This window comes from Calonectris borealis, chromosome Z (genome assembly GCF_964195595.1).
Source record: "Calonectris borealis chromosome Z, bCalBor7.hap1.2, whole genome shotgun sequence".
Classification (NCBI taxonomy): domain Eukaryota; kingdom Metazoa; phylum Chordata; class Aves; order Procellariiformes; family Procellariidae; genus Calonectris; species Calonectris borealis.
Genome location: NC_134352.1, coordinates 10131054 through 10151883, shown reverse-complemented (window position 1 = coordinate 10151883; position 20830 = coordinate 10131054). Strand labels below are relative to the sequence as shown.

General features: G+C 44.3%; 1 protein-coding gene across 1 annotated transcript in view; it reads right to left on the bottom strand.

Moving 5' to 3' along the window:
• The window catches only part of LOC142076050 (PALM2-AKAP2 fusion protein-like), a 225776-nt gene extending 206135 nt beyond the window's left edge, over window positions 1-19641 (bottom strand). Inside the window, 4 exon segments of the mRNA XM_075138404.1 lie at window positions 2180-2310; window positions 19266-19346; window positions 19481-19551; window positions 19554-19641. Of these exon segments, the coding sequence (XP_074994505.1) occupies window positions 2180-2310; window positions 19266-19346; window positions 19481-19551; window positions 19554-19641 (371 nt within the window).
• Window positions 19642-20830: the final 1189 nt, after the last annotated feature.

The following is a 20830-nucleotide window of genomic DNA, read 5'->3' as shown; positions in this document are numbered from 1 at the left end:
AAGACTTTGCATCTTTTCCAATAGGGACAAACCCAGCACGTGTGCCACAAGACTCTTTCACAGATGATGTCTTGATATTGCACCTGCTCTGTGCTTGTACATATGATGCAGTGTGACTCTAATGAATATGCAAGATCCACGGCACAGTGGTCATACAGTCACCCGGCATCAACTCTGCGGCTGGTCTTGCAGTAGTTTTCTATCCTCCTGGTGAACCAGCTTAGTCTGTCCTCTGTCGCCCTCATTGAGAGGGTTTGGGCTGTTTCATAGTGGTCCCATTGGATAGTGCATCCAATAGGGATAGACCCTGATAGACCATCGGGCCCCTGCAATCATGAACATATGAATGGTCCCCCAGTAATCCTACCCTCTGATTCTCTCCTGGGAATGCAGAGGGGAAATGTGGTGCACAGGCAGCAGAAAAATCCTTTCAGGATGAGTTCATTCTACCTTACTTCTCCAGATAACGTGCTTGACATCTTCTCTCTTCTTCTTACCCCTTCTACAGCCCTTTACCTTCTCAGCCTATCTTGATGGGCTCTGGATGTGTAAATTTTATTTAGACTAATGACCTCAACCTCTACTGTCTTACCTCTACAGTTCAGGTGTAAGATTTTCTCATGTAAATTAAAATACATTTTTACTGTCTTTGGAGTTCCCTTAGAAAGATAATAGGGAAGTTAAGCATGCTAGCGAGGCTGTCAAACAAATGTCCTCTCAACTCAGGAGCAAGCAGCTGACCTGCAGGTGGTCACAGCAGAAGAGAGCTCCATTACTTCCAGATATTCAAAGATTTTATTTCATGGCTGCAGTTAAGGAAGAAAAAAACCAAACCACAGGGGCAAAGGTTTTATACAGACTTTCATTCTACACTTTGGACTAATTAAGCAAAGCAGGTTTCATTGCCTTCAGTGGTGGTACTCACATAGCTAAAATTAAGCACACGCTGATGTATTTTGCTGGATGGGATCAGACCACTTAGCACCTTGCAACATTCAGCACTAGATGAAATATGAATTACAGTACATATTTCTGAAGTTCAGTCCATGTATTCTTTCCATCTACTGCATTAATTTATGGAATAAAACATCAGGTAACATATGAAATCTAAAAAAAAGAAGATTTCTTGCCTTATGTGACCACAGATGTAAAAGAACAATACACATTCTCAGATGAGTTTTAATTAATAGGAATCACAAGATAGAGACCAGTGGTATGAGACAACTCTTACATTTATGCTCATCTGTTACTTCCACACAGAAGCCATTTAGTGTCATCCAAGCTCAGGGTGGGTCTGCTTGTGTATATCCCCAAAGAAACATTCTCAGTGCTTTCTCCAACAAATTTCACAAGAAACCTGGCATCAGGCAAATTGAGTTCACCAGATGCTAGGCTAATACCTCAATCCTTGGACTGTTGGTCCTATCTGCTTTTTTCTGTCACTTACATGTCTCAGCTGACACATTTGTAAAAGCTGTGGTGCCAAATTTGACCAACTTTTGCCAATTTTCTGCCAGCTGAAAAAACTCTAAATTCACATAGCCTAAATGGCAGAAGAAGCAGTTCTGGAATTTGTTTTGTGAGGGATAAGCATTTTCCTTACGAGCTTTAGAGCCCATTGTTTGTTGCAAAACAAAGGAAAACACAAAAAAGAGGACAAACATCAACTCAGACTGCAATGGGAAACTGATAGAAGGAAATAATTCTAACGCCCAAACCTTGCTTCTGAAAGCAGTAGATATTTGATCTGCTGGTGGCATCTGCTGTTGCATTTCGAAAAGTCATTTGCACCAGTGCAAAGTGAGTGCAAAAGAGTGCTGCCCCTCTTTGAACTCCTGTTGGCTGTAGGAGGTGTAAAGCAATGGAGAATCTTTCGAGTGTTGACCGAGTCATACACGTGCATCTGAAGGGGGAACTCAGCCCTTTTTTTAGCTCCTTTGTGAGAGAAATCCGTCCAAGTCCATTTAACACAAAGATATCACGATGGCTCTACCTTGCAAAACATGGACATCTGGGAGACAAATTGTGGGTGTATTTGGCTGTATGTGTGCCTGCCTCTTACGCTCTTCCCTGGGCAGCTGCTCTCAGCTGCTGCCAGAGATGGGGACCTGGGCGAGGGAGGTCTCTAGCCTTAATGGAGTGACTGCTCTTAGGCAAAGTAGAGGGAAACTGTCCCTACCTGTGTATGTTTTCTTCCAGCTTTTTCACCTTCAGCTCATCCTCTTCTGACTGCCTCCTTCTGGCTTCCTCCTCTTCTGCGGAGCCAGCAGGAATTCCCTGTAGCAGCCATTTTTCCCGAAGAGCTTTTGACTGTAAGGTAAAAAAACCCAAATCTTAGGAAGAGACTGAACAAAAACCATCTGAAGATTGAGAAGGAGCTGCCTCTGCTTCTGAATATTAGATTGTCCCCACTGAATTTCTGATTACTGCTTTAGACAGTTGATTTCAGGCAATCCATCAGCTGTTTATCCAGATGTCAGGTCTTGCAGATGTAGGAGTGTCAATTTTACAGTATACACTTTATTTACCATCAGTGCCTTAATATGAAGTTATTTTTAGTTCCTAATAAAAAGAAGAGTTTAAACCACTCAAATTAGCTAGTCCTGCAAGAACTAAAATCTTTGAATGGAAGTGTGGATCTCTCATGAATGAGAAGGCATGTACTGAAAGGACTAAAATCATAAACTTCTTAAAGCTTCAAAAACAAAAGAGCAGCGTGCTCTAAATATAATGTGTTTCATGAAGGATAAAATCAATCTACTATTAAATTAATCAAAGATGTTCTTTTTGATTTATACCACGGATGTGTCTCCATACATTTACAGGCATACAGACCGACAGACAAACACACATATACATTCACACAAGCACACACATTACCTCTTAGCCAGACACAAATTAAAACAAATGAACAAAAGTCTTCCAGAAACCATGGGTAACTCAGGGCACAGCAACACTGTCGCAGAAAGCAGCAATAGCCTACACCCAGTAGAAGAATTCCTGGGAGTTTTGCTGTGTCTTCTACACCAAAAACATGGCTACAACCTCACTGGCCACTGTCTAATCCAGCTGCACCTCACCCAGGGGAGTTCACCAGTGGAGATGCACTGGTTGCAAGCAATCCTTTAACTAGCCCATCAGCCTGTGTGTCTTGTTTGGCTCCAATACTGCCAGAGGGATGCGGCAGATCTGTTGGCAGACAGGACAAGCACCCATTGAAAGGAAGATCAGGATCCCAAAGCCACGCAGGACTTTGCCCCTTGGCAAGAAGGAAATGCAGCTGATGGAAAAAGCGGTCAGCCAAGGGACCGACCAAACTAGCCCCTTGCATTGACCAGAAAAGGGGAACCTTGGTTCTGAATTTGCAAAGCGACTGGCAATGCTAGTTCGAGAAATAAGCTGTGAGAGCGTGTATCCTCTCCAGCAAAGAGCAGCTAATAAGGAAATCATCAGTTCAAAGAAATTGGATTTCAGAGGCTGCCCAAATGTTCAGAATCAGTCTTTTCAATGACATGTTTGTCGCTGGAATGGAACCTGACTTGTGCAAACTATGTATAAAGGAAAAACATTCACCACCAAAAGCAGGCTTCAAACCCAGCCCAAAATAGAAAGATTTTTGACATGACAGACAAGGCTTACTTGTAGTGTTTGAGTGTATATATAGACCTAGTATGCACAAACTATTCTTGTCACCCCACAACCTATTTGACATCAGGCAATTAGATTTTAATAAGGCAGCAGACAGAAAGCAATACAACACACACAAGTGAATTAGACTTTATAAATGACTCCAGCTTTCACTGACTTTAACTGTGCTGTGCATCAGAGGACTTCTAGGTAGGTTTTAAGTGATTTCTGTATGAATTAGGATTTCTGCATGACAGAAAGGTCTTGTGCTCTTGTACCATGTAGTCATGTTCAACAGTCGGACCCGCTGACGCTGGAGGTATACTTTACCCACCTGAACTCAGCTTTGCTTATGGCCTCCAAGATATTTTGTGCAGCTTTTGTTTTGGTCTTTGTTTATGTGAAACATTTAAGCTACAAAATCACATGATTTCCTTCTCCCAGAAGCCTGTTTTTTTGACCTATTAATAGCACAAATTTGAAACTGGAAAGCATCAATGGGATTTTTTAAAAGACATATTTAGAGACAAGAATGCTATGATCTACTAAAAATCCTCCCTCTTGGGTGAAATGTCAGCATATTTTATCTAAAACAGGAAAACTGGTAGCTTTGATGTTTTTGGCTCTCCTTTTTAAGATGAAAATTAACGCATTTGTTAAATACTACACTGAGGAATCCAGACAAGAAGACTCTGAGAAATGGAAATATTTATAAGAAGCATTTCTTAAAATTCAGAGGGTCTATCTGCCAAGCCGTTGAGGTTACGTGTATGTATACACCCACTGCAAATACAATAGGCAAGCAGGCAGGCACACGTCAGGGGACCGTGCGCAACCGTCTCACTGTCCAGGAAACTTTTCCTCCCCTGCCAGATGACTGGCATACAGCTGAGGCAGTGGGTAGGGGTGGAAGAATCTCTCACCTGCTTTGAGCAAATCTTTCCCAGGGCATTTTGATCAGAAACCTGGGGGGAAGGCTTTGGCACACATGACGAGACAAGGGTGGGTCAGGCGCAGCAGGGAGGTGGTAGAGCTGCGCTGGGTGCTTGGGCACAGCTCCTGGATATGAGACAGTCCAGTGAGACAGTCAGCATCAAGGCAGTCCAGCCAGATGCAAACCAGAGCCAGATGTGGCTTGGAAACAAAAGGCGGTTCGCTGCCATCTGTCCTCCACAGCTACGAAATTTGGGTTATGCTTCTTGAAAAAATCTTGCAAAATCTTATCCCAGGAAGAATAGGAGGTGTTTCTCAAATCTGCTAAAAGGAGAATTCTTGCATGAGGATGGAGCCCCAAAATAGCTAGCTGTATGAGTTACCCCTGCTTAACAATGTTGTGCATTTGCTTTACTTAACAGTCTGTGATTAAAATGGCCACAAGCTAGTATTTCAGCATTGCTCCTCCTTCATTGTCTGTTACGAGTTTTAACTCTCTACTGCATCTTGGAGCTTCTTTATGCACGAAAGTCATGGTGTATGATTAGACATTGTCACAATGATAGAGGGCTCAAGAGTGGCCAGATATATACTATTGTGAAAATACAGGTATTTGTACAGCTCATTCCAATACTGGAATGTGAATATGCTGTACTTTCAGAAGGCACCGTTTCACTGGTACAACAGCTACGCTGTTTAGAGTTTGCTATAAGTATTCCTTCATTTACTGCAAGAGTGCAATTTTTTCAGGGCTAAATCCTTCAGCAAAAATTAGATCACGTCATTAAAAAGGCTCTCTATTACTGAAGTGGAAAGGGCACTGGGCTTGTGATGCTCTAGGTCACTGCCACTCTCAGGTGATTTGGTTTCTCTGCACACAAGTGAGATTGCAGAGATAACTGGCAGCTCCACGTTTATTTTGTTCAAGCGTAGGAAAGAAGAGTGACTTTTCGGCACCATGCAAAAAAGGAAAAAACTAGGTCACGATTCTGTGAACAGATCATGGTGAGGACAGAAATGAGTGAACAGATGTTAGACAGGACAGAAGGAAATCATGCCAAATGTTTAAATGCAGTAGGCACAGCGATGGCCATAAATGTGGTGCACAGCTCCCTTACGTGCTATTTATTCCAGTTTCATGCTTCAGGACAGTAAAGCCCGAGGGCGTTAAGTTGTTTACATTTAGTGCTAGCAAGGAAATAATGCATAGTCCCTAAATGCACGTAGTAGAATTAATGCTGTATTGAAAAGAAAATCTTTACTTTCAGGGATGCATTTTCCTTTAATGTTGCATCAAAAGTGTAAGTATTGGGGGACATTTTATTATAGCAAGTAAATTTTCAAGCACCATTTTCATATACCATTGTGCCCATTACATGCCACCTGTGGACTCCCTGTTTGTGAAAGGTAATTAGTTTTACCCATCAATCTTGCTGATTTCGGACCTAAACATTGCTCATAAAGAATAACACATTTCTAGTCCCACATGAAGTGTGGCAGTGTCTTAACCTGAGGCCCAGATGCATTTGCCAGATTTGCCATTTGACTCTTTAGGACAATATAAAAGCCAGTTCTTGCTGTGCTGCTACCTTTTGAGGTAGTTTCTTCAAGCAGTTTTGGGGTTTTTTTGTATTTACAAGTGGTTAGAGGGGCAATCAGTACTATCTCTCCTTGAGAGCAGTGCTTGCTGAAGTGGAGCACTCCTCTGGCTGCTGAGTAATTTTCGAGGAAGCTGATAATCCTGAGGAGAAACACAGGTCAAAAGATGACCCAAGACAACCTCCTCCACTAAAATGTGCCTGCTCTTGAGAAACACTACTGGATATGGACTATTCAGGGTAATGATATTCTTCTGTGCCGTGCAAAATGGGCAATAATGATCCCTGGTGTAATTCCACTGAAATCAGTTGTGCTATATGAAAGGCACTTTTACTAAAATCTTTGCCAAATTGAAGTTTTGCCAAAAGTCTTTGAGTTTTGAGGCTTGAAGACAACCAGACATTAACAATTTAGAGCTGGAATTATTTATTATTATGAAATTATTTTCTCCCTACATGCACTCAGTATTTCTGTCCTGGAAAAAAGGTGAATGCAGGAGTTGGTTCCTCATATTCTTAAATCTGCATATAACCAGCCCATGCCCTACTGAAAGACTGCAATAAACCTCTTCCTTTGCCTGGCAGTGTGACAGTCAGATATTAGCCCCAAACACTGCCATTTCAGATTTGCTCTTTGCATTTCAGAAAAACTCCCTTGGTACAAAAAGGCTGAGTTTTCCAGGCAGATCTGGAGCTCTGGAAGCAGCAACAAGCCCGGCTTTGCTGTTCGGCAGCTACCTGGAGCCGCCATCCCAGGGACTGCAGCTTTGTCAGCCAGCGGATCAGCTACAAGAGGGAGGGATTCCTGGAGCAGCAGAGCCTGCTCTGCCTGTGCACGCAAGCATCTGCCTGGGTTGATAAAACTGAGTTTGCAAGGAACACAAATGCAAGAATGACCACCACTAAAATTCCTCTGGATTCCTCCCTTTTCCTTTCTACCCCATTCCCGTGGCTGCTCCAAACACTGCATCTCTTGCTTGCCATATTTTTAGGCAGCTTCCTCTGCCTCCAGCTGGCCCTAACCCAGCTACTGCAGGTTACCTGGCGGGTCTGGGTCTGACCTGCTGGTGTGCAGCACAATTGTCAGCATTAGCAAAGAGGTTACTGGGACATGTACTGAGATTATAGAAAGACTTATTCCTTTGCCAGCAGGCCTTCCCTTGCCTTCCAAAAAACAGAAAAAAAAATGTTTGTACGGCTGTAGTCACATTAATGTTACATGACCTTAACATTCATTAATAAATATGCAAATGCAGAAAAGGGTTGTAGACATAATCAATATGACAGGCAGGTCCATCTTGAAATAAACAGCTCCTCAAAATGTATTCCTGCACGATGCTGTAGTTTTTCATTTTCTGGTAGGGGAACAAAACAGCCTGACTCTTTGCCCAGACTGATGCAGAGTTTTCCTATGTGGGGTTTCAGTGCGAGAGTGTCTGCCTGCAAAACAGAGGAGAAGTGTGGTCCTCGGCAAACACAAAAGATTTTACTCTCCTCTGCTGCAAGATGGATGTGGCCTTGTATGGCATGACTGGCCCTGGAACAGAACAAGCATCCATTTCCAGCTTGCTGGTATGATCTGGTTTTGCTTAGCAACAAAACTTTCTGTTGCCTTTCCAGTCATCTAAGACACTTGTTCTAGCCTAAGGAGCATGTCTACATGATACACGGATATGACTCAAGCATTACCCAGATTAGGGAATTAAGTCATGCTGAAAAACTTGCAGTTTGATTGTAGTCTTGACTTCAGTAACAATGTCGTAGCTAACATGAGTATAATTTAAAAAAAAAATCTATGTTAGTTGATGGAGCTTAGCCAGCCCAAGACCAAATAGCATGTTTATAAACATGCGATCACGAAATGATTGAATTCTTCCATTCTTGGAGAAGTAAGGAGGGGGGTCAGCAGAACTGCTACCTTGGACTTCCAGAAGGCAGACTGGGCTGTTTAGGGGCCTGGGTGACAGAGTCCCTTGGGAGGCAGTCCTGAAGGGCAAGGGAGTCCAGGAAGGCTGGACGTTCTTCAAGAAGGAAATGTTAAAGGCGCAGGAGCGGGCTGTCCCCATGTGCCGAAAGACGAGCAGACAGGCAAGAAGACTGGCCCGGCTGAACACAGAGCTTTGGCTGGAACTCAGGGAAAAAAGGAGAGTGACCTTTGGAAGAAGGGGCAGGCAACTCAGGAGGACTACAAGGATGTTGTGAGGTTATGCAGGGAGAAAATTAGAAGGGCCAAAGCCCAACTAGAGCTTAATCTGGCTACTACGGTGAAAGGCAATAAAAGTACATTAGCAATAAAAGGAGGGCTAAGGAGAATCTCCATCCTTTACTGGATGCAGAGGGAAACATAGTGAGAATGGATGAGGAAAAGGCTTCTTTGCCTCAGCCTTTAATAGTAAGACCAGTTGTTCTCTGAGTACCCAGCCCCTGAGCTGGAAGACAGCTGGGGAGCAGAATGAAGCCCCCATAATCCAAGGGGAAATCGTTATTGACCTGCTACACCATTTAGACCCACACAAGTCTATGGGGCTGGATGGGATCCACCCAAAGGTGCTGAGGAAGCTGGCAGAAGTGCTCACCAAGCACTTTCCATCATTTATGGAGCAGTCCTGACTAAACAGAGAGGTCCCAGTTGACTGGAGGTTAGCAAACGTGATGCCCATCTACAAGAAGGGCTGGAAAGAGGATCCGGGGAACTACAGGCCGGTCAGCCTGAACTTGATGCCGGGGAAGGTTATGAAGCAGATCATCTTGAGAGCTACCATGTGGCAACCAGGGGATCAGGCCCAGTCAGCATGGATTTATGAAAGGCAGGTCCTGCTTGACTAACCTGATCTCCTTCTACGACAAGATGACCCCCTTGGTGGATGAGGGAGAGGCTGTGGATGTTGCTTACCTGGACTTTAGTAAAACCTTTGACACTGTTTCCCACATCATTCTCCTGGAGAAACCGGCAGCTCATGGCTTGGATGGGCATACTCTTCACTGGGTAAAAAACTGGCTGGATGGCTGAATCCAAAGAGTTGTGGTGAACAGAGTTAAATCCAGTTGGTGGCCAGTCATGAGCAGTGTTCCCCAGGGCTCAGTTTTGGGGCTGGTCCTGTTCAATATCTTTATCAATGATCTGGACGAGGGGATCGAGTGCTCCCTCAGTAAGTTTGCAGATGACACCAAGCTAGACAGGAGTGTTGATCTGCTGGAGGGCAGGAAGGCTCTCCAGAGGGACCTGGACATGCTGGATCGATGGACTGAGGCCAATTGTGTGAGTTTCAACAAGGCCAAGTGCCGGGTCCTGCACTTGGGCCACAACAACCCCAGGCAACGCTACAGGCTTGGGGAAGAGTGGCTGGAAAGCTGCCCAGAGGAAAAGGACCTGGGGGTGCTGGTTGACAGCCGGCTGAACATGAGCCGGCAGTGTGCCCAGGTGGCCAAGAAGGCCAACGGCATCCTGGCCTGTATCAGAAATAGTGTGGCCAGCAGGAGCAGGGAGGTGATCGTGCCCCTGTACTGGGCACTGGTGAGGTTGCACCTCGAATCCTGTGTTCAGTTTTGGGCCCCTCACTACAAGAAGGACATGGAGGTGCTGGAGCGTGTCCAGAGGAGGGCAACGAAGCTGGTGAAGGGCCTGGAGCACAAGTCTGATGGGGAGCGGCTGAGGGAACTGGGACTGTTTAGTCTGGAGAAGAGGAGGCTGAGGGGAGACCTCATCGCGCTCTACAACTACCTGAAAGGAGGTTGTAGCCAGGTGGGGGTTGGTCTCTTCTCCCAAGTAGCCGGCGATAGGATGAGAGGAAATGGCCTCAAGTTGCGCCAGGGGAGATTTAGATTGGACATTAGGAAAAATTTCTTCACTGAAAGGCTTATCAAGCATTGGAACAGGCTTCCCAGGGAAGTGGTTGAGTCACTGTCCCTGGAGATACTTAAAAGACGCATAGATGTGATGCTTAGGGACATGGTTTAGTGGTGGACTTGGCCGTGTTACGTTAATTGTTGGACTCGATGATCTTAAAGGTCTTTTCCAACGTAAATAATTCTATGATTCTAAAGCAGATTAAATATTATCCTGTAGAGTTGCAAGTTTGTTGTTATTCATTGTTCAAGAAATGAACAAAACATTTCTTAGAAATACCTTAAGGAAGCGATGTCTTTAAAAATTTTTTTAAGAAGCATACATTTAGACCAAGAGTCATAAACTTTTTTCCAGCAGTCACTTAATGCGTATTCGTCACACAGAATATTAAACCACATTAACCTAATTTTTTCAAGTGTGTTAAGACTTGCCCACTGTAATTGACAACCTTTTGTGACCAGGCATTGGCGACTGATGGCTTAACCTCTTCCAAAGTTTCTTAGCCACACAGACACAGGCCACCATGTCACTTGCCTGAGTTTTCCCTTTTCATAAAATGCTTACTGCAGTGGATGCCTGCGCTCAGGATCACTGGTCCTCAGGTCTTTTTTCAGAGCTGCTGGAAAGTTTTCTGGTGCCTCCAAGGCAGTCTGCTCATCCAAGGGACCTGTCCCCTCTTTCCCTCTAGCTCCTGGGACAGAGGTTTGCTACAGCACCAGTTAGCCACAGGGCTGGGGGTGCAAGAGGGGTGCACGTGGAGAAATTAGTAAATAAAGTAAATAAGTAAATAAAAATAAATGATGGCCACTATTATAATAAGCACCACCTGGAATCATGGCAGCCAAAAGTCTTTGCAGACATAATCTTTCCCCTCCGTTTGTTTGCTGTAGCTGGTACACTTGACAGCCCTTCAGCTCCCCTGAGTATTTACTCAGTCACTGCTTCTTCTCAAAGCACGCGTTTGGCACAGCAACAGCGCAGACAGGAACGCGTCAAACAGTGCAACGTGACTGCAGAAATGGGTGAGGGAGGACTGAGATAGCTGGCATGATTTGTGTTCACTTGGAAGGAAGATCTCAGCTGGGTGCCCCTGTGTTAGGGCAAGGGGATGCAAGAGCACAGCTGCAGCGTAAGCTGTGTGCAACCATAGCTGCAGATGCACGAGGAAAGCACGTCCGTGGCAAGCTACCTGAGGGATGGATATGATGATAGCTATAGCTCCTTCATGAAGGTCTCGTGCTTTGTCTTTTTAAAAACTCTCAGGAACAGAAATTGCAGCTTGGGGGAAGAAAGCACCAATTTTTTTTATGTCCTCAGAGTAAGCTTCCCATCCATTAGCAAGACCACCAGTGTAAATATTTTGTATGCATAGCTTTTAAATTGTTCAGGTCCCATATTTTATTTAACTTTGTAAACCAAGTAGACAGTTGTTTCCATACAAAGATGAAGAAATAAAACCCAAGCTCTTTCAGCTGCAAGGAAACCCACCACAGCAAGAGACATTGTCAAGACTCTATGAGAAAGGACACAAAGTTTGTGTCTCTCTTGTTCAGATCATTCATCAGCCACAGAGCCCTGGTCTATACAGACTAATTTCACTGAAGGGGATCATAGGTATGGCCTGATATAAGGTAAGAGTTTCTGATACTCATTAAAGACTTCAGATGACATTGAGACAAAAACCAACAATAAGATGAAAGATAACACAAACACAGGCTCTTTTCTACATATATTTTCTATACACCTGGGCTACCAGAAAGTTCTGCTTGAAGTAACAGGTGAAAACAACCACACCGATACCTAAACTGGAGAGTTGGTGTTTATTTTTCAGCATCTCTCTTTAGGAAGTCAATTTAAGAATTCAGACTTCTTCATGGCAGGATGATAACAATGGCTCTTTCCAATTATTTGGCATTTTGCTTGTGGTGAGATTAAGCACCATAATGAGAATAAACAATAAAAAACTGCCAGCGGCTGCTGCAGGGGCAAGGGGAGGGATAAGGGGACTGGGCTGTCCCAGCAGGCACACACCGGCAGTGCAAAAGGGGATGCTGCAATGAGGGCACATGTGGTTCTCAGGACGGTGGCCCAACCTGGGAGCAGGTTTCCCAGGGTGGCTGTGGGATTTTCATCCTGGGCAAGAGTCCAAATATAATGGGACGAGGATGGGCATGGGAGCAATCTGTTCCTCTTGGCAGGGGCAGGAGTAGACCTCCGGGGTCCCCTCACACATGAATCACTTTATAACTCCGTGAGAACCTCTCTGTTTCCCTGGGAGTTTTGGAGCTGGAGTGAGAAATAGCTTCAAGCTAGCTGAAGTTTCTGGACTTCGTGTGGTTGGACTGAAAAATTGAGTAAGACCCTCTTTTACAGATACACACATGAAAAGAGTTTGATGACACTTTTACCTCCTGGAACCAGAAAGTATGCTTTGGTCTTCCCTATGAGTATTCACTCCACGTTTTCCAAGGAAGTAAAGCATGGTTTTGAGAGAAATAATAATAATAATAATAATAATAATAATAATAATAATAATAATAATAATAATAATAATAAAAAAACCCCCTCTTTTTGGAATAGTTAACCATCTGAGATTTTGAAAACTGGCAACCTTCTCCCCCCAAAACAAATAGGCTTTGCAAGTTATCATCATTACCGCACAGCCACAGTTGCTTTATTCTGAAAGAATAATTTCCTCTCTACATTCAGTCTGTCCTCGGCTTCAGTTTATCGCTCCTTCTCACATACACACATCGGTCAAAAGAGGCAAAAAGAAAAGCTATTTTTCAGAGATTCCTTTCTTTTCTGGTCTTAAAAGTTCTTATATTCATTGTTTTAAAAAGCTGGATTCAGGTCATGTGAATTTATTTTTGAGCACGTATCAGGCCATCAGGAGGGGCTGGGGTTGACGTGAGCTGTAAACATCCTCGAGCTACTTTGACACAGTCTGGCTAAAACGAAAACTGCCGGAGTGGGAGTGACCTGCTTGAAGGACCTTGTTACTGGTCGAACAAATTGGTGAGTGCCAATTTTGATGGGTTTCAAGGAAGCCCTGCCTGTATGGGGACACTTACATGGTCATCCCAGGATAACTCTGCCCCAGTTCAAAGTACAGCTCACACAATACCTTTTTTCTGAATAAAAGCATTGTTACAGAGGGATTATACCAGAAAAATTACAATATATTCAGCTGCATGGCCATGACAGGCAAGCAGGTAAGAAACATGAGTTAAAGGACTAAAGCTTTCATCTCTTTGGGGTAGTCAGTTTGTGTAGCTGGCCTGGAGAAACTATTCTATTATGGCTCGATATAGAGACAGATATTTTGTTTTCTGATTACTTGAAAAGAAAACATATAAGGATTTTTGAAATCCCTTCTTTCCAAATGCTACTTCCCAGCAAGGTTTCGTACGCTGTAAGCAATTCAGAAAGAGCAAGTGCCCTAAATCATGGAATCATAGAATCATAGAATCACACAGGTTGGAAAAGACCTCTAAGATCATCGTGTCCAACCGTCAACCCAACACACCATGCCCACTAAACCATGTCCCTAAGGGCCTCATCTACACGTCTTCTAAATACTTCCAGGGATGGTGACTCCACCACTTCCCTGGGCAGCCTGTTCCAAGGCCTGACCACTCTTTCAGTAAAGAAATTTCTCCTAATGTCCAATCTAAACCTCTCCTGGCGCAACCTGAGGCCATTCCCTCTCATCCTATCGCCGGCTACTTGGGAGAAGAGACCAACCCCCACCTGGCTAGAACCTCCTTTCAGGTAGTTGTAGAGCACGATGAGGTCTCCCCTCAGCCTCCTCTTCCCCAGGCTAAACAGTCCCAGTTCCCTCAGCCGCTCCTCATAAGGCTTGTGCTCCAGGCCCTTCACCAGCTTCGTTGCCCTCCTCTGGACATGCTCCAGCACCTCCATGTCCTTCTTGTAGTGAGGGGCCCAAAACTGAACACAGGATTCGAGGTGCAGCCTCACCAGTGCCCAGAACAGGGGCACGATCACCTCCCTGCTCCTGCTGGCCACACTATTTCTGATACAGGCCAGGATACCGTTGGCCCTCTTGGCCACCTGGGCACACTGCCGGCTCATGTTCAGCCGGCTGTCAACCATCACCCCCAGGTCCCTTTCCTCTCGGCGAGGAATCCTTAGGCTGTGCAGCCGTATTCCCTCTCCCACTCCTTTTCTGACCTAACAGATCTGGATTTCTCTTCTGGATCAGAAAACAGGTTAGCACAGAGGCAGAGAGCCTCTCGCTTTTCAGCTTAAATCCTGGTGGGAGGCGAGCTTGCCAGGGTAACGTGGGCGTCAGCCCAAAGATGCCAATGCATAGAAAGGGACGAACAGGGGTCCCCTATGCTCTGGAAATGGAAATTTCTCTCCAAATTAGCTCTTAACCTCTCCATGCCCCAGAACTGCTGGGAAATGGACATGGCAGGACCTTCCAGTCTCACAGAGGTGTGGTGGGCTCCGGGACATTAAAAACAGAGGGTCAGCCTGGGACTATCATAGCAGACATCACATACCAGAAAGAATGCTTGACTGTTAAAAAGAATAGGTTTTGGGGGCTATTGCACTGGCCCTGTAGAGAATGGAGATTGTCCATGACATCATCAAACATTTTTTCTGTGCTTGACTGAGTCGCCATTCAGTTTAAGGGTTAATTTACTTGAAAATTACGAAGGAATTCAACATAAAGGAATAACAAGATTCCTTCATTCACAAAAGTTATCTCTGTTTTTCCACACTGTTGCATGCATATATATATGCTTAGATAGATAGATATATCTATTTATATTCTCTGACAGCAGTTATTTTAAGACTAGAATAAATTGAGGATGGCAACATAACTGTGGAATAATAAAATTAAAATTTATTTATAGATATGATAGTTTCAGCTAAAACCTAACCCTAACAAAATCTTTATAACATAAAAAGGCTCTTCTTTGCTTCAGAGTAAAGATGTAATTATGTTGTAGATTAAGTGTTCATGAACCGCAGTCTTTAAGAAGCAGATGTTAACAGAAATAGGTCCCTAATATTTATACTGCTCCGGAAATAAAATAACTGTGGTAAATGGATTTATTGTAATAGTTAAAGTAACAGCAGAGAAGTCATTTTTCATTCAATTAGGAGGGTTTGTGCTGTTTATTTTATTACCAGCCGCCACCAAACAGAGCTACAGTAAACAACTATAGAAATTCAACTAACTACAGAGGCAGCCAGACCTTGGAAGAAACACTTCTACCCTAGAGTTTATTTGAAATAGTAAACATCTCCATTAAAACGGGCCCGCCCAACTGCTGCCTAGCTGAACAAGTTCTTAAAAGCAGCTGTTGCTTGTAGGTTATATCTCCAGTGCAACTAATCAACGAAAATCAATTATTGCCTTCCTCAAGAAACAACATTATGTTGATGGATACTGCAGACAGTATGTTTGCGCAAGGTGAATTTTGCCCACTTCTCTGACTTCAAACTACAGAAGCTGGTAACACCTCCAGTTCTCACGGGCGTGGCAAGCCCCGTTTGTAGGAGTATGGCCAATGAACTGCTGATGCATGAAGTTTAAACTCTATCTACTTTTAAAAAACAAAACTAGACACAACTTGTGTTATATGAAAGAAGAAGGATTATTTTGATATTGAAGATTAAAGAAGCTGGGAGGTAAGGAGAGCTGTTGAAAATGCCTCTTATTAGAGAAAAACAGCATATTCAGTCTCCAAAAATGGGGCTTCAAAACACCCTTATACCTTTTCCAACACCAAGGGCCTTTCCAATGAAGCATCTGATTGTAACATAGACAAATACACCTCCTGCCTTCAATGGAGTGCCCCGATGGCCCTAAAGTACCACGTGGATGCTCCATGCTCACCAACGTCCCTACTTTCCAGTGATTCACAGAAGAGGTGATATGGCTTTCACTGTCAGCAATGAGGGAATTCAGTTTTTAGAGCCTGCACTACTCCAGACTCTCTCCTGCTCCAGACTTTCACACTTGAAGGGTTTCACTTGATTAACGCAGAAACTCACAGATACCATTAATAGCTGAGCCACGTTTTTGTCCTGGCATCCTCAGCCATAAAGCCATTGGCCTCATTCTCAGGAGCCTCCGCAAAACGTGTTACCAAAGCCTCGTCCACATTCAGTGCTGCCATTTACTAACTCTAGCGTTTGCTGAGCTGTTCTGCCTAAAATGACAGGGCAGTGGCTGCCATTCCCTTATTTTCAGCCAGATATGTAACAAGGGAAAAATGGATGAACTGGTAGTAGAGTTAAGTCATTTTGCCAGGGGTCTAACCGGCATCAGCAACTTGAAAACTGTAGGCAATCCAGCATAAACATTTGCAATAAACTGTTTCTATTAGATATTTTTCTTATGTGAATAAAATTGTCTGAAATTAACAGAACCCCTGTAGCTTCCATAACCTTTATTAGGTCACCAAACATGCTATTTCACAGTGTATTTTTAAAAGAATATTACCCTGGCATCGCACAGAAATAACCCAAACCCATTGAGTTCTGGCATGAATGTCTTTGGGTGAGCTCAAGCTGTTATGCTTGTGGGATCAACCCAGATACTGCAGACACAGGATTAACCCAGATATTATTTTCAAAGGTTTCTTCACAGCAGATTTTACTGAACACTGATACGAAGTCCTTACACTCCACACTGACGTCGACAACCTCACAGCATTTTGAGCAAATACACGGGCTTCCTAGGCAAACCTGGTCTTTTTGACCTGGATTTATGACTTGCACAGAATTAGGGGAAATCCACATATTTCAGGGAATGAACCTTGTTCTACCTAGCACTTCCGAAGGAAAATGGATGCACATGTTTTGGACTGTGTGAGCCAGACTGGGAGGCCATATCAAACTGGGGGATTATATTCATAGCAAACTTGGAGCCCCTGGTTTGCAGAGGCTCAGAGCAACCAGGGTGAGGTGAGGGAGAGCCTTGGGGAGGTGGGGGAGGATACACATCTTTTCAAATGAACAAAGCAGGCTGGCAGGCCAAATGCCATTTTGGTCAGCACCCCACTAAGCAACCAGAACACTGAACAAAGCATGAAAAGAAAATGCAGTTTGCTTGGTCTGTCTCCACAGAGAAAGGGAAATACCCTCAGCTAGTGCCTCTATTTTCTTTTCTTTTCGTTTCTTTTCTTTTTTTTTTTTTTTTTTTAGGCCTGTGGAGTAACTGCCCTCCCTCTGTTTAGGAAGAGCCTAGCTGCAATGAGGATGAATGCTGCAATCCCAGACAGACCTCTGCCATCACCTCATGCAGGTCTCCCAGCAGACAGCTGTTTGGTGGTACAGTACTCCAGTACTGCACACTCCAGTAAAAGCAACACACTTCTCCTCTGATGACGATGCCACTGAATGGAGAGGTCGAGAAGTTTCTATCATATCTTGATGCTCCTCCTCGCACCCAGCATTACAGACCTTAAGTCTGGCTGTGCTTTTAGATAAGAAAGCTGCCATTTTAAATTTCTGTGCCCTGATCTCCCCTTAGCTTCCTGCATGATTACTGCTCTTGCTCCAGGCTGTGAGCTAAATGATAAAGGGAAATAGTTAATTTTCATGTGTGTCACTTAAGAAATCCATGCAGCAAGACCGAACCTCCACTAGTGGCAATCAGCGTAGCAGGGCTGAAGTCAGTGCCACTTTACACCAGCCGAGGGGCTGACCCCACTGCACCACCTTGAAAGGTTTTACTTTTCCCTATGGGTGATGATAAAATTCAGTTTAGCAACAGCTATATAAAAATAAATCAGATGAAGTAAAGAATTGCCAGAATTGGCTTTTCAAAAGGCTCTGCTTAAAGAATTTCATGAAAAAGCATAATTCAGCTAGCTTGGAAACAGTTAACATGATAAAGGAAGTCCTCAGCTTTATAGCAAAAAGAAAAAAAGCAAGCATCATGAAGGCGCTGGAAAGGCACCTTACTGCCCTGCTTCATCAACCTACAATCATCAGAAGAAATTCTCCCTTGCCTGTAGTCAATGGCAGCCTGAATGAAATGGCAACTTCTGTTGCCCCACAGAAATGCAATCACATCATTGAGTGGTAACACCAAAGACAATCTGTGACATCCACAGAATTATGGTGAACGTGATGGAGTATTTGTGTAGGCTGCAATCAATTACTTGGGCTTAACTGCATCATGTTTACCAGAAAATGAGGAATAGTTTACAGAACATGACGGCAGAGGCTTGGAAAGGCAGAAGAAGGATCCTGTCTGTAGCATTACTTGAAGTCTGGTCTTTGAGTGCATGCGTGGGCAGAGAAGATATTCTGCGCACCATCTCCCCAACGCAGGTGCACTGTTCACACACACACACATACTATTGCAACCTAAATATCTTATTTTCAAAACCACCGCCCAGCTCACTTGCTGCAAGGACAAACTGTCCAGTCCTGATCATCTTTTTCATGTATTTTAATCACTGAAATTCCTCGGGCCCTGAACTAATCTAATGAGATTTGACCCACAAATGCGCACTGGTTACAAAAAGATCACATGCACATTTTTGTTCTTCTCTTCACTATGCACAAATGTAAAGACAAACTCTGCTACTGACAGGAAGGATAAATGATAGAAATAACCAGGATGGCTTTCAAACGATGCTATCTGCAGCTGTCATGGAGTCCAAAAGGGACTGGGGCTGCTTGGCACCCTGCTAAATATCAAGGCGCCTCTCCATGTAAACACACACATATGCATCAACACCCTCCCTGCATGTGCATACATGCCCATTTTATTATGCCATGTACGCCTAATAACTTCATCCTACAATTAAAGCTTTACACACACATGCACGCATGCTAACTAACACACCCTCTGCAACACACACACACACACACAAAACCTAATGACAGGCACCAGAAAAATCCAACGCAGCTCTGCAGGCAGAAAGTGCTCACTGAAGCCATGCAGTGCACACCCAATCCACAGCGATTGGTGTCTTACCATTATGTATAATAAATAACAGTGTTTAATAATAACAGCACCGCCGTGCTGCCTGCGCTCACACCCTCCCGATTCCATGCTCCTAAGCCGTTTCTGCAACATGGTCCTGTGCATGAAACACACAGAATGAAAAGCAGACAGGACATGATCACTGCAAGAAACAGGCTCCGGCAGTGAAAGCTGCTTCATGTCGGAGCGGGCTCTTCCCAGCTTTCAGACGTGTGATCTGCATGTCTAATAATGAACAGATTTAGTCAATCCATCGTTTCTGGCATCAATCCCTTACCTTGAAATGCTGCAGCTGAAGTATCTGGTCCTCAAGCTGTTGTCTCTTGCCTTCTATTTCTGTCTGCCTTTTCCTTTTCTCCTTGGAAAAATAATTTGAGAGAGAGAGAGAGAGAGAGATCTCATCAGAGAAACGGAGGCTTTAAGGGTAGCGGATTCGTAAGAGCATGTAAGCAGTCAAACGCATCTGTACAGATGTCACCAGTCCCATTTCACCTGCTCCTCTGCCTGCTGGTCTGCAAACAGCCGCGTCCTGGGAAGACACCAGCCCCAGACTAGCCAGTCGCTCGCCAGCAGGAGAAATTCTCCTCGCTCGCTCCCGGCAGCTGGAGCAGCAACAGAGTGCACAGTCCCAGAGGAGGGGAGAAAACAGGCATAAATGCTGAGAGAGAAGTTAAAGGGACAAAGATGTGCTTTTGCATTTGAGATACTGGGCCAAAAACATGGATTGCGTGGTGTAATTGTGTGACAGTAAGGCGACACAAAAGCGGTGGGTGGCATCACGGAGGAAGGGAGCTGGGTTGCAGACCTTGTTTTATCCCGGCGAGGTTGGTGGTAAGGCTTTCCCCTGGCTCAATGGGGAGAAGGTGTTTCAGCCAGATTGCATGGGGTTTACCTGCAAAGCAAATGGGACAGATAACCCCCCAACTGGCTTTGTTTAGAATTCAAGCCACCAGCACACAAGAGCAGCTGGCCCTTACTGGCTCCCAGAAGCTGGGCTGACGGAGTGGCACCAAGGACAGCACGGTCATTTCCACAGCTGAGGGTCTTCACGGTCACGTTCATTAACACGGCCACTCGTCTGTGCCCAGACTGCTCCCTTCAGCAGGCAGCAGACTCTCTCAGGTGTTTCAAGAGGAGAACGACCTGCTTTTCTCCCCTGCAACACCTTCCTTTTATGAAGTATCAACTGTTTGCCTTTCGTCAGTCTTCTGCACCTTGCGGAGAGCGTTTCTCCTCACCCATCACCAGCCCAGATCAGTTTCCCTCTCCTGGAGATCTTTTCTCATTTTAGATTTTGCAGCCAAGACAGAAATACTGAGTAGTAAATGGAGGCAGTCAAGTAAGCGTACCAGCCTCAGTTTTTACTGGAACAACAGTTTTTATTCCCCACCCATGAAAGCATGTTTTTGCTATTTAAATATTTCAATAGCTATAAGGTTGGGCTTGAAGACATTCGGGGATTCCTTAAGTCCCCAAAGTAATTTTTCTGTCTCATTTCTAGGTGCCCTACCGATGCTCTGGGAATTCTCCACTTTCCAGGGATTTCAAACCTTCATGCCTCATCCTCAAGGGGCATACAATAAGATGCTGCCTATGCAGAAATTAACTGTGTTTATATTGGTCCTCAAACTAGGGCATGTTGAGTGAAAGCATTACATTGATAAGGAAGATCAGGAAACTTTTTTTTTTTTTTAATGCCAGGCTCACTCAAAACAAAGCAAAACATGGAGCTAGATAATTGTCTGGACCACTCCTGCTGAAGAGTGAGCCATCAGAACGGTGATGGGAGGGCTGGAGTAATGAACTGAGGAGAGGCAAAGTAGTCAAATGATGCCTATGTCA